The following is a 14,565-nucleotide window of genomic DNA, read 5'->3' as shown; positions in this document are numbered from 1 at the left end:
GGCTTGGCTGGGTTCAATATTTGTTCGGCTTTTAAAATCTTTATTTTTGTATTTTGCGGCCGTAGTTTATTAATGAGCAAATCAATGAGCGTGGATTGCATTTCAGTGAGTTTAACTTAAAGCTTCCTCTCTAAAGAAGGGCTCGGGAAAGGCGATTTTGCAGAGTTGGTGAGAAGTTGGTTTATTAAATTTTAACGTGTTTAAGGCAGGTGATGTGCAGGGAATGGCCAGCACTGCGTGGTATCAGGTTTTATTTCTGATGAAAAACTTGTTTCCAGGAGAATTCCGTGGAGAACGGTGCTGATCTGATGCTCCTCAGCCTTGGTGGTGGAGCTCCTCGTTGCCAGTACAAAAGTGGCTGCTTTGTCTTTTTGAAAGCCAAATGACACGCCCTGAAAGTGCCCTTCCTCAGGGACTGAAGGAAAAAATCGTGGTGAATATCATGAACATCAGGCCAGCCCTGGGAAGCATTTTGGGTATTCTTGGAGCTTGAGTTCATTCAGGTGCATTTTAACAGTGCCAGTTGAAGAAAGGTGGCAGGTGGAAATCCTGAGAAGTGATTTTTCTGGAGCAGAAATGTGTCTGGGTGTGTGTGTGTCAGAGGTGAGGGCACAGCTGCAGTGGGACACGTGGGTTTGATGGTTTTTTAGGGGATGACACACCAAAACCCTGTTTGATAGTCACTGCTCAGAGTCAGAGTGTTCATTTCATCCAAAACAATGGCAATAATTAACTGATAATGCTCGAGATGAGAACACAGGCTGCCCAGGAAAGCTGGGGCTGCTCTGGATCCCTGGAATGTTCCTGGACAGGGCTTGGAGCAGCCTGGGATGGTGGAAGGTGTCCCTGCCATGGCAGGGGTGGGATGGGATGAGCTTTGTGTGCCCTCCACCCCAAACCCCTCTGGGGTTCCGTGCTGTGAGGCTCTGTAGCTCTCAGGATAATTTAGAGGCAGCTCTGTGAGATCAGCTGGAATCATTCCAAGCTGCTGGAATCACAGATCTGTTCCAGCATTCCCAGGAGGGATCTTTGGCAGGGGATCTCTGTTGTGCCCTGGCTCTGTGTCACAGCTGGCACGAACAGGGCACCTCCCTGTGCTCTGTGCTCCCATCTGCTGGGGCTGGGCACCAGCTCTGGGCTGCCTGGGAGGCAGCTGTGGGGCTGGAGGGCCTGCTGAGGGTCAGGAGCTGGCACAGATCACAGATCCTTATGGCTTTGTGTTCTTGGAAACTGCCAGCTCCTCTGTTTGGAGGAGTTATTTTCTTTTTGGTAGTTGACAGTTTATAGCAGATGCCTCCGTTTGTTTGTCGGTCTTAATGACATCTGTCTTGAAAATCTGAAATTTGACTTTTGTCATTTTTTCATTTATAACAGACAGGGAAAGGGGCAGAAATATCCCCAGACCTCTCATAGCCACTGATGATGTAGCTGTTGGGTTAGTTTGTCAGTTGAATTTATTCTCCCAATGGATAAATACACAGAATACACTGAATTATTTTATGGTATGTGAGCACTGGGGAGGCTTTAGGGATGGGGAAGGGGTCAGAGGAGATGATCAGAGAGCTGCAGCAGCTCCTCTGTGAGGAAAGGCTGGGAGAGTTGGGAAGGTTCATCCTGGAGAAGGGAAGGCTCTGGGGTGATCCACTTGTGGCCTTGCAGTACCTGAAGAGAGTCTGCAAGAAAGATGGAGAGGGGCTGGTTAAAGGGACAGGGCACAGGGAATGGCTTCCCAGTGCCACAGGGCAGGGATGGATGGGATTTTGGGAAGGAATTCTTCCCTGTGGGGGTGGGCAGGCCCTGGCACAGGGTGCCCAGAGTGGCTGTGGCTGCCCCTGGATCCCTGGAGAATGAGCAGAAGGGAAAGGGAGGGATCTGCCCCTCTGCTCCAGTTTCCTGAGACCTCACTGGAGTGTTGTGTCCAGCTCTGGAGCCCCCAAAATCAGGAGGTGGAGCTGCTGGAGCAAGTGCAGAGGAAATGATGGAGATGCTGCAAGGGCTGGAGCCAGGCTGGGAGAGCTGGGGGTGCTCACCTGGAGAGGAGAAGCTCCAGGGAGAGCTCAGAGCCCCTGGCAGGGCCTGAAGGGCTCCAGGAGAGCTGGAGAGGGACTGGGGACAAGGGATGGAGGGACAGGACACAGGGAATGGCTCCCAGTGCCAGAGGGCAGGGATGGATGGGAGATTGGGAATTGGGAATTCCTGGCTGGGAGGGTGGTGAGGCCCTGGCACAGATGCCCAGAGCAGCTGTGGCTGCCCCTGGATCCCTGGAAGTGGAAGGACCTCGGAGCAACCTGGTCTGGTGGAGGAAGGTGTCCCTGCCATGGCAGGGGTGGAACAAGATGAGCTTTAAGGTCCCTCCCAAGCCAAACCATTCTGGGATTCTCTAAAGGCCGACTCTGAAGTGTTGATAGTTAACGCCTGAAGCTGCAGAAATTTGCATATTTTAGAAAACATTTAGAAGCCGTCAAAGACTTGGTGTCTCTTCCATTTTCTCCGGGTGCTATGTTGGGTAGTTCCACTTATGTGGGCAGAGCTGCTGTTGTGGATGAGGTGGTGCTGGCAGGAATTAGTCATGGTGGAGTGACAAAGGAACCTCTCTGCCGAGGCTGCCGTGCCACCCAGTGGAAATGCAGCACAGCCTGTTGCATATCCACAAAACCTTTTTTTCTGTGTTTGAAAGATGATCTTGGAGACAGGAACTAAATCTGGCACATCAAGTGTTGGAATCATGTCATACAACTCAAAAAAAAAAAATAGGAAAGCAGTTGATGCTTAGTTTTGGGTTAGAAAAAGGGCTTTGGATGGCTCTTCCTAATGAGGGTCTGTAAGGACTGATGGTGGATAAAAGCCAGGAAAGGCAAAAACATGGGAAAAATTGCTACTACACCATAGTTTCAGTGAGATGGATGCAATCCAAGAGGGCTTGGAGCTGCAAAAACCATCGTGGAGCTGGTTTGTTGTGGAAGCTGTGCAGTAGGACGGATTTAGCACGGTGCACATAGCACCAGGCTGCCAGAGCCAGGCACAGACCTCCCTGAGAGTCACCCCTGCTTGTGAAGGCTCTAGGAAGAACTCTCCTGTCAGAGCTGGCTTGGAATTGAGCTTCCCAACCTTTCTCTCTTCCCAGTTCAGCATGAACCCAGCAGCCTGGCTCATCTCACCTCCCTGCTGGTAATTTCTGGGAGCAGCTCATGGAGAGGATATCCACGAGCCTGTGGCCTGAAGGGTTTGCAGGGTGTAATTTCTAGGCAGGTGCACTGAAATCCTTCCTGCCTCTCATGGCTCTTCAGGATAAAGGGTGAGAGGTGAGAGGAACTCAGCTCCTGGCAGCTTTGTTTTTGCAGGCATTGATCATCCCTCTCCATGCAGCTCCGAGGTGGCTCAGAGGTGCTGCCCTGAGCAGCAGAGCTGGAGCTGGCAGGCTCTGGGCTCCTGGGAAGGCAGAGATGTTTCCAGGGGCGTTGGCCTTCAGAAAACAAAGGGAATCTTATCTCAGAGCACAGTGGATGCAAGCAGGACTTCACTCTCAATGCTGCCAGCTCTGTTGTCTTTCTGCTCCCTGCCAAGTGACTTTAACTCCTGAACTCTCCTTCCATTTGTTCTTTCTTCATCCCAACTGCAGGGAGGATCATTTGGAGTAGAGTTGGAATGTGGCAGAATGAATGTCTGTTACATGAATGGGTTTCTCTGCTGCCATCAGTGCTTGTGCTCCAGGAAAGCTTCAAGAGATAATTGGTTCATTCTAATGACTCCAAAAATCCCATCAAGTCACCATATTTTGTGGTGTTGTTTTTTTTTTATTTCCTAAAATCTTGAGCCCTTGTGTGACCTGGAGGGACTTTAAAATTTAAAATTTAGTTACTTGGGGTCTTCTGTCTGACCCTGTCTCTGAGTGATTGGTGAGCATGTGAATGCCTTGGGCAGTAATTGTAACAATATAATTGATATTCCTGTAAGGTTTTGACTGGAATTCTTTAACTAGTGTTGAACAATCTGAATGGAATATAGATTCCAGATTTAAGTACAGATGAGTTCATATGTTGTCTGAATGTTAAGGGTAATTTCAGTTTCTTTTTTATGAAATGAAGGTGGCAGTACCCAGATTAAATGTCTGTTTAAAAAACATCCCTGAAATAGGGCATCCTTTCTGCAAGAGGATCCTTGACATGCTTGGCATGGGCTCAGTTATCCCAAATGTTGCCAACAAATGTTGCTCTTGTCTGCTTGCCAAAGTAAAAAAGCAACTAAATCTCATTGTAAGCTATGCTTAACTACTTTTTTTTTCTTCTTTTTTTTTCCTTTTTTTTCATAATAATGCAGCAGAATTGTTCCCTTCATTTTCATGGCACAGAAATATTTGGGAATGATCTGCTAACACATATTTGGGATATCAGTTAATGTTTGGGAAGCAGGCCTGTTTCAGCTGTGTTCACCCACTGCTTGACTTGAATTTACTCCTCTCTGACACTTTAGTGGCAGATCACAGGATTTTCTTCTGAGTTCTCCTTTAGTTTCCTTTCTTCTCTTCCTTCTCTCCCTCGCAGCAAATGTTCCAACTTCTTCTGTGGACTATTTTCAGTCTGTTGTAGATCTGGTTTTCAGTTGGTCTTATCCCATCTCTCCATCTGGCTAAAGAAATGAGGATTCTCTTGACCTGTTTTGGTGGTTTTTTAAATAACCTGATTATGATGATGATTATTATTATCTGTGCCGTTATGTAAAAGTTTTTTTGTACTTGTGTGTATATTAATGTTTGTTTTCCTTTATTTTTGGGGTTATGATAAATAGCTTCTCTGTCCATGGAGGTAAATTGAACTCCAGTACCACCAAAAATCCTCTGCCAACTTATTATTATTGAGTGTGGTTAATTGCAAAAATTAATGAATTCTTAGCAGAAGAGGTATTTCTTGAAGACAAATTGAGTTTGTAATAGATATGTCTCAGACAGCTGAGCTGTTAATAGCAGGAGCAGAAACCACTTCCCTGATGTAGTTCAGATGGTTTCTCAATTTTAAGCAAATAATCCTTGATCTGAAATGTTCCTCATCTGAGACAGAGAGTTCTGACTTGAAAGAACAGCTGCTGTTATAAATTAATACTGGAGTTTTAACAAACCTTTGTATTCATGCAGTTAGGCACTGAATTCCATCAACTTTGTGGATACATATTTCTTAAAAGGTTTATTTAAATTATTAGATGTTTCCTGACAGGTTCATTTAAATTACTAGGTATTTCTTGAAAGGTTTATTTAAATTACAAGGTATTTCTTAAAAGGGTTATTTAAATTATTAGGAGTAACTTGAAAAGTTCACTGTGTTTCCACAGAGGTCTGGGTTGTTTCATGTGGTCATAAATAACTTGGGAAATGAGATGAGCAGTGTCCTGTTCATACAAAGCCATTCAGGAAAGTAAGGATTGGGTAATAAATTAGCAGAAATAATTCAATGGCAATAAATCTGCTGTGATTCAGAGTAGATAAATGTAGAGTGGTGCATATGATTTCACATATAAAATGCTGGGCTGACCCTTGACACTGAGGAGTGAAATATTGCCCCAGAAGTGTCAGTTCCATAGGGATCTAAAAGCAGCTGAAAAATGAAGAAGTATTAGGAAGGAAATAGAAGACAAACCAGAGCATAATTATAATACTGTATAAATCAATGGTTATCCCACATCTTCAGTTCTCTGTGGTTCTTTCTTGTCATTCATCCCAAAAGATACAAAAGACTTGGAAAAGCCTCAAATTGAGGCAGGGAGAATCATCAAAGGCAGGGAAGAGCTGCTGCACCAGGGTCAGGGGAATAAACTGGAACTCAGCCTGGAGAAGGGAGAGATGAAAGAGAATGGTAAAAATCTGTAGGATAATGATCAGCATGGGCAGGGTGGGTAAAGAATAGACTTGCTGATTTCCTCAGCTGCAAGTGAAAGTAGTAAAATCCAGGTTTAGAACAAAAAAAGGAGGTGGCTTTTGTGCAACAAATAGCAGCCTGTGGAGTGCCTTGCCAGTGGGTGTTGTAGGAACAACTCTGAAGTGGGCAAATGAGACATCCCCTCATCTAAGTGAAGAAACTGGATGTGTTTGTGGAGAAGGAATAATTTGAGGGTTATTGCTCCATGGAAATTGTGTACAGCTTAGGAGGTGTCTGAGCTTGGATTCATTGAAGTGTTGGGGTGACTGTCATTCCTGTTCTTGTTCTTCTCTACTTTAAGATAAAATGGAATGCAGAGTTAAATGGCCCCTGTCTGATCAGAGCTGTCCTGAGGTCAGGAGATTGTGTAGATAGCAACAAACTTACAATACAGTTTCAGAGAAGATTGTACAAATAATAAAATGTAAGTAATGTGGATATATATTAACCTAAGGGAGTTAAATGTAAATAATGTGGATATATATTAACCAAGGGAGCTTAAAAACCTGATTGATCTGGGCTTTCTGTACAAACCTCCATCCCTGAGACATTCTCTTTCTTAGAAGTCAGTTCTTCACCATCAACAAGGGAAATAGAGGGATTGTGTTTTGTGGGAACCACCTTTGCAGTAGTATTTTTACTTTTCACTTGTCTTTTACATTTTTCCTGCTCTTATGTCCCTACACTCTCCCCTAAAACTTTTTGACTGCTCTTGATAACCTTTTTAACACTTCCTCACCTCTGGTTATGTGTTAACATGTCTCATTGGTCCCTAATTTTTAGTGCCTGTTTATGTGGAAGTGAGAAGAGGTTGGGAGTTGGATACATATTAGTGACACCCCTGCAGTCAATTATTGAAGTTGGGGAATGTAAATAAAAGCATCCTCTGCCCTTGGTGTTGTTATTTATTCTGAAATAATTGGAGGATAAACCATCAGCAAGCTGTAGTTCTTTTATTTTTGGCAATGAGATCTTTGTGATTCCAACTCTGAGGTCCCCAACATCAGAAGGATCTGTTGGGACAAGTCCAGAGGTGCCACAGAGCTGCTCCAAGGGTAGGAGCCAGGCTGGGAGAGCTGGGGGTGCTCACCTGGAGAGGAGAAGGCTCCAGGGAGAGCTCAGAGCCCAAAGGGGCTCCAGGAGAGCTGGAGAGGGACTGGGGACAAGGGATGGAGGGACAGGAGCCAGGGAATGGCTCCCAGTGCCAGAGGGCAGGGATGGGTGGGAGATTGGGAACAATTTTGAGGGTGATGAGGCCCTGGCACAGGGTGCCAGAGAAGCTGTGGCTGCCCCTGGATCTTTGGAAGTGTTCCAGGCCAGGTTGGAGGGGCTTGGAGCAACCTGGGATAGTGGAAGGTGTCCCTGCCCATGGCAGGAGGTTGTAGCTAGGTGATCTTTAATGTCCCTTCCAACCCAAACCATTCCATGATTCTCTGATTTTATCATGTTTTGGTTTAGTGGCATTGACTTTGCCCACAAGAATCCTGCTATACCTTTTCCAAATCCCAGTTTAGAAAACACCTGGAATCCTTCCCAGGCATCCCTGTCTGGGCAGGCTCCATATGAATGCTTAAAATATTTTTTGCTCTTGCAACGTGACCCATTTACATCCTGTGTCACACCTGTCTGAGAGGAGGCAGGTGGAGGCTCAGGGCTTTCCTTTCCATGGGAACTTTATCCAGAGATAAAGGTGTTTGGGTCACTTTGTGAGCACAGGGAGGCAGCTGGGACAGCAATAAACCCAGGGCTAAAACACAGAGAGTCAATTTATTGCCATTATCTCACTAAGTGGGGATCCCCAAAGCAACACCTGGCACAAGTGTCCATGAGCACTGATCCCCCTGAGCCCTGCTCCAGGAGCTGCTGTGCTCCAAATGAGACAAATGTAGATGTCTCATTTAGTCTTGCTTAAAAATACCTTTATTATTTTCAACAAATTTCACTTTATCTTACCTTACTTTTCAGCACAATGTCTGGAACTGATGATTTTTCGGTAAGTAACAGTTTTTCTTTCCTGAAGATCAACTGTCACCGTCATATTTTCTGAAAAAATCTCTTTGCCCAGGATTTTTCTCCTGGAAAGCTGAGAAGCCTCAGAGAAAAAAGGAAACATTAATTATCTGATTGCTTCTCCTGTGTTTTGCTGGTTTGGAATGTGGTTGGAAATTGTTTATCCAACATGTGAATTGTTTTTACTTACTGGCCAATGATGACCAAGCTGTGTTCGACTCTGAAGAGAGAGTCATGAGTTTTTTATTAGTATCTTGTAGCCTTCTGTCTGTATCCTTTCTCTATTCTTTAGTATAGATTAGTTTAACATTCTTTAATATAATATAGATCATAAAATAATAAATTAACCTTCTAAGAACATGGAACCAGGTTCATCATTCCTCCCTTCGTCAGGGGTCTCAGAAAATACCACAATCAGCCAGTTGTGTTGATTATCCCAGAAGCTGACAGTTTTTTGAAGAGGGGAGCTGACAGCTGAGACATTTCCTCTGTGTTGCAGTGGTGGTGTTTTCCTTTTGGGTAGATGTAGCAATCCCTGGACTAAACATCAGAAGCTGCTGGGTGCCTCGTGGGTTCTCTCCTGTGACATTAACTAAGGAGCTATGCTTTCATGGCATCAGGATAGTTGCAATGGAAATTTAGGGAAATGTTTTCAGGTTTGTGCTGCAGCTGCCTGTTGTTCCGTGTGGTGGGTCGCCTTTTATCTCTGGCTTTTTAACTGTGGCCTGTCAGAATGCCTCTGCTGCCTTAGCGATAGGAGCTGCACAAAAATGAATGTAATCATCTCTGTGCAGCCACCAGAGCTCCTCTGCTCCCTCCCTCCGGCAGCCGGGCTGTAGCCACGTGGTGGGGGGATGTCTGCAGCCGGGAATTCCGGCCCGCGCATTCCATCCTCATCGCCGCTTTGTCTTTCAGTTGGCAGATGCTTTACCAGACCAGTCGCCTGCTAAAACCTCCAAAGTGAGCAGCACCAAGCCTGGCCAGCAGCCCGGGCAGCCTCCACAGGGCTGGCCGGCTTCCAACCCTTGGAATAACCCCAGCGCCCCCCCTATGACTCCAACGGGACTGCCACCAAACACCTCGGCTTCCAGCGTGCCCTTCGGACCTCCTCCCACGGGAATGTATCCTTCAATGCCCCCGGGACCGCCTGCTCCATTTCCTCCTCCTCCTACTGGACCCTCCTGCCCTCCTCCTGGTGGTCCATATCCACCCCCAACTGTGCCAGGTCCTGTCCCACCAGGGCAGTATCCTCCACCAAATATGCCCTTTCCAGAGCTTCCACGACCTTACGGAGGTCCAACAGAGCCAGCTGCACCTCCTGCTCCTGTTGGGCCATGGGGATCCATGCCCTCTGGAGCATGGGGACCAACAATGGGAGGGCAGTATCCTGCTCCCAGCATGCCATATCCACCCCCAGGGCCATATTCTGCTCCCACCCAGACTCCAGGGGCTGCGCCGACGGTACCGTGGGGTACGGTCCCGCCCGGAACGTGGGGACCGTCACCGCCCGGCCCATTCCCTCCACCCACAGGATCATATCCAGCTCCAGGACTATATCCTACACCCCCTAATCCTTTTCAAGTGCCATCTGGTCCTGCTGGTGCTCCATCAATGCCTGGTGGTCCCCATGTGAGTATTTCATTTTGGTGTCAAGCTACTCTAAAGTGTTTCACTTTTAAGTGGGGAAATTCAGTAGCGTAAAACCTGTTAGTGCAGGTAAGGAGTTTCAGCACACCTCAAGTTTTGTTCCTCAAGTCAGTGGGATAACAGCAATTTAAATATTAAATATATCAGAATGGCTAAATTATGTTAATGTCTCACATTTATATTATATTATATCATATTACATAATATATCATATTACATATTATATCTTATATTACATATAATATATCGTATCGTATATCATATCACATTCTCATATCTCACATAATATATCATATAATATATAATATCATTGTTTTATTGTATTATTTTATTTTATGTCTCATTTTATATACATTTATATTATTATTTTATATATAAAAATAATTATTATATTATTATAGTGATCTTCCACTGCTTGGAAAAACTCTGAAAGCCAAAAGAGGGGGGAAAGCATTGTAATAATTCTGAAAGAGAAAATATTCTGATCTCTTTAATCAAGACAGCTTGCTGATAGAGCAATAGAGAGGGAATAACAGAATATAAGGATGACTTTGTGATCAATTAAGAATATTTGTAACTGTGAATGAACTGCTGTGTGAAAAGCCTGTATTGACCATGCCTTATTGTCTCTTGCAGCCTTACCGCTGAATGCGTCCTGGGCAACAAAATACTGTAGTTTTCCACCTTCATCCACTACTTACAGAGATTTTTACAGTTTTTGTTTCAGTAATGTATGGGGCTATGAAGAATATTGCCTCTTGTATGTGCATTTGAGGTATGAAGGAGCAGTTTACATCAATTTACCTTGCTCATACGCTGGCATAATTATTTGGTTTAATCAAGTGAAATACAAAGAGAAGAGATCAACTAACACACCTGTGGTTCTTATGTTGGCAAGTATTCCTTGGAAAAACAGGAGTTGCCATGTAAGGATTATAAGGAATCAGGCCCATGGAATTTAAAAAAGTTAATTCTTAAATTAATGCTTTAAGTCTCGTTGCCAGACTCCTGCTGGTCACTGAACGGATGGATAGTCATATTTTGTCTATTTTCAGGTTATTCTAAAAAGTCAATAGAGAAAGTGTTTCAACATTTTAGTCAAGAAGCCTAATTTTTGAACGTGCTACAGTAATTCAAACTAACAAGACAGAGCATGTGAACTCGAAGGTTTTCTCAGCATTTTGTACATACTCAAACCAATTGCTCGGTCTGGGACTATGGAGGAGAAGAGCCACGTTTGGAAGCCTTGGTGTGACTTGTCAGCACACTGTTGGTGTTCACAAACAGGCACTCCTGAGCAAGTGAAATAACCTGGATGTGCAGTTAACTTTGAATCAGCAAAATGTGATTTTTATGCATGCAAATGAGGACATCCTGTTGCCAGTTCTCATTCTGTGGTGGTTGGAAGTTTGGCTTGGTCTGTGTAAAGAGAAACTGATCCCCACGTAGGTACTTCCCTATTTCTGACCTGGGTTCTAGTCATTTCAAATTTGACTTGGCTGCTGGGTTGTGTAAACCTGGCAGACTTTTTCAGAGTCCCTGGAAACTGAACTTGAGCTTAAAACCCAACCTGAGCATTCCCTTCCCAGCAGTTTTCGGCACAGTTGTGTCACGACAGAGATCCTCGTTGGGCGCGAGGGGCTCTCGTTTGCTGTCCCTGGGAGCAGCCCCTGTTCCCAGCTGGGTGTGTGCATACCTCACGGAGTAGGAGGAATTTGGGAGAAATTGAATGTCAGGAAGCCTGTGCACTGCTGTGCAGCTGCCTCTCCCAAGGGGCACTGCCCTGAGCTTTCGTGTTCTTGCCATATCTGTGCCAAGCACGTCCGAGGGGTTTGCCGAGACGCGGCCGCGGCTCTTGGTGGTACTTCACGGCCTGCCCTTGGACCACGGACAGTTTGTTTCCTCCCCAGCTGGGGATCTCCTGACTTAGCCTCTGTGGGTAGAATTAGGAACAGATTTTGCTTCACATGGTAGCTCATTAGGGAGTCTTTGTATCATGGAACTGTGAACACGAGTTAATTCTCTTCCAGTACTTTCGTGGCTTCCTGCATGCGTGTGATGGACACAAAAAAAAAAAAAAGCACATGGGGTGACCTGGTGGTGATGCTCCTTGGTAGTTACAGCCTTTATGGCAAAGTCCTACAGTATTTTTGCAGGAGAAAGCAGCCAGCTGAGCTGTGGCTGCTTTACTACAATGTCATGAAAGCTGATAGCAAAGGAATGTCTATTTTTTCTTTTAGGAAGACAATACTGGAGCTGAACAAAAATACTTTTAACACTTCAACTTAAACCCCAGCAACTTAACCCTTGGAATAAGAACCAAAAGTGCAAGTCTTCACTAACCTTTAAAAAAAACCCCAGCTGCCCCCCAAGCAGACTTGGCAAGACTAATTAAAAATTAACATAAGCAACATTGACTGCATTTGCTTAAGTGCTTTTTTGATACCTGCAGCCTTAGACTGTAAATCATTGTAATGAAAAAAAAAATTATTCCAAATGAATGGATCATGCAGTAGCAGCCCTCCAGTTGGAATTGCACTGGCCATATGTCTCTGCAGGGAATGGGAAGAGGTAGGAAAGGATAAAGCAAAAGTAGCAAGTAATGATTTTTGGAAAGGGGTTTTGTAAAAGTAACTAGACTTCTAGGTTCTTCCTGAAATAGGCAGGATTTATTACTGGAACATTTAGGCTAAAATTCAATATATATGGGATGTTTTTCAATGTATATTCGTATTTCTTGAGGTCATGAAAACTGTTTCATAACCCCTTTGTTTTTGTGAGCAGAGTTCTTTGCATAGCAGTGAAAAGGGTATTCCTGTTAATCTATTGTGTAAAAACTCAAGGTGTCACTATATACCGTGTAGTAACTTTATCACATGTTATGTCAAGTGTGAGCAACTTCTGGCCTGAAGCTTTTGCAATGGAATTTGTACATTTCTATGCATCATTTTGAGTTCAATTGCTGAGGAGTTCGTTTTGACTTGTGCTTTGAGGTTGACATACTGCATTTGTTTACAATACGAAATATAAGCAATCACATCTTTAAAGTATAGATTATCACCTGCTGCTGTATTTTCTTTAGATGAAACAAATATTGCTGTATGATAGTGAGAAGCTATAAATACAGGATTTGATATTTTTTTGAAAATGCTGTCACTTTTGTATAAGATTAGACATTAAACGTATTTTCAAGACTGTTGTGTTCACTGTTTTTCAATTCCTGCTTTTGACATGCCTGTGTAGACTTTTGCCTTGAATGAATAGTAAAAATAGGACATCCTTGATTTGCAAAGCCTGAATATAAAATCAGAATTACTTGACTTCTGTGAGTGTTTTTCCTCTTCCTTTTGTGATATTTGCAGCCTGTACATAAGGGATATTAAATCTGGATGGGACCATGGCTCTGGTGTAGCATGTCAGCCCCAGGTACTGCCTGTTCACAAATTCCTTGGTAATTAGGAGAGAAAAGATCTGGTCTTGCTTGCTCCAGAGGAGGAATGGGAGTGGTTTTTACCTGTGAAGAGTTGTGTGTGTGTTTTCCCTGCCCCTGAACAATTCCTGTGCCAGATTGACACATGTGGATGTGGTAAGTGACCCCCAATCCCCTGTTCTTACACACTTTGATGGGATAAAGTGAATAACAGAAACTCCAGGGCTTGGCACCAGTGTGAACTACTGAATTTGGGCATCACTTGTGGCTGCATTTCCATGTATTGGCTTGCAGAGCAGTTCACACTGAGCTGGCCAGTGCTGCTGCCTTGGTTCACACCCTTCAGGGAAGGTAAAAATGGCAGCAGTGAGAAGGAAATAATAGAAACAAAAAGCTCTTTTTAGGCCATGGTCCAAAAATAATCCTGACATCTGTTAATAGAACAGTGCAGTGTGTGGGCAGTGCTTTATCCTGACTGTTCAGCTGTGGGATTGTCCCTTCCTCTGGATTTCCCAAATGAGTTCTGTCTGCAGCTCCTGTGCATCAGTAAAGACGTGGCCATGCAGATCCAATGGTGTTAATTGCTGCCCTCCAGACCCAGAAAACTTTGGTTGAATATTTTTGAGGGACCAAGCCCTCTTCCCTTGAGGGAAGGGGCTCAGCCTGGAGAAAGGAGGCTCAGGGGGAGCCTTGTGGCTCTGCACAGCTCCCTGGGTGCAGTTTGGGCTCTGCTCCCAGGGAACAAGGGACAGGATGAGAGGAAATTGATCTGCACCAGGGGAGGTTTAGCTTGGATGTTGGGGGAAATTTCCTCCTGGAAAGAATGGTCCAGCCCTGGCACAGCTGCCCAGGGAAACGCTGGAGTCTCCATCCCTGGAGGGATTTAAAATCCATGTGGATGTGGCACTTGGGGACAGGGGTCAGTGGTGGCCTTGGCAGTGCTGGGGGAATTGTTTGACTCCATCTTAGAGGGCTTTTCCAACCTAAAGGATTCAGTAGTTCTAAGTGATATTTATCTATGTAACTCTTAAGGGAGGAGTAAAAGCTGTTCAGGGCTGTTGCAGAGTGGCCAGTGCAGGGTTCATCCCACTGTGGGTGTGTCAGTTCTGCTCCACTCCTGTGAAGGAGGTGCCCAAACTCCTGTGGCTGAGCCCAGCTCCATCCATGATGCCCAACCACCAATGGATTCACTGCCCAGCCACTCCAGACTGTCCCAGGAGAGAGATGGTGATCTCAGGGTGATTTGGGTTGGAAGGGGCCTCAAAAACCATCTCATTCCACCCCTGCTGTGGGCAGGGATCCCTTCCACTTTGATGGGAAGGGTGCCTGAGCCTCAGTGCAGTGAGACCCTTCGGCATCTGTGGAAGGATGAAATGGTCCATGTGTATTTTTATTAATATTGTCTGCCCTATTTCTGAAATTAAGCTCAGAATTGCAGTTGTTAGAGGGCAATTCCACACACACCAAACAGCCATTTATTCACCAGGCAATGGTGTCTGAGTGTCAGCTGGGCAATGAAAAAACACAAATTTCAGCTTTCATCCAAAGCTTCCAACCAACTCCTCCACGCAG

General features: G+C 44.9%; 1 protein-coding gene across 1 annotated transcript; it reads left to right on the top strand.

Annotated features, from left to right (window-relative positions):
• The first annotated feature begins 6,230 nt into the window (after positions 1-6,230).
• MAPK1IP1L (mitogen-activated protein kinase 1 interacting protein 1 like) lies at positions 6,231-12,758 on the top strand. The gene is made up of 4 exons (XM_014311856.2): positions 6,231-6,330; positions 7,872-7,899; positions 8,832-9,545; positions 10,200-12,758. The coding sequence occupies exons 2-4, from the start codon at positions 7,876-7,878 to the stop codon at positions 10,209-10,211; spliced, it is 750 nt and encodes a 249-aa protein (XP_014167331.1). The 5' UTR covers positions 6,231-6,330; positions 7,872-7,875; the 3' UTR covers positions 10,212-12,758.
• The last annotated feature ends 1,807 nt before the right edge of the window (positions 12,759-14,565 follow it).

The sequence above is a fragment of the Geospiza fortis genome, unplaced genomic scaffold (genome assembly GCF_000277835.1).
Source record: "Geospiza fortis unplaced genomic scaffold, GeoFor_1.0 scaffold23, whole genome shotgun sequence".
NCBI lineage: Eukaryota > Metazoa > Chordata > Aves > Passeriformes > Thraupidae > Geospiza > Geospiza fortis.
This window is presented reverse-complemented; position numbering and strand designations above follow the sequence as displayed.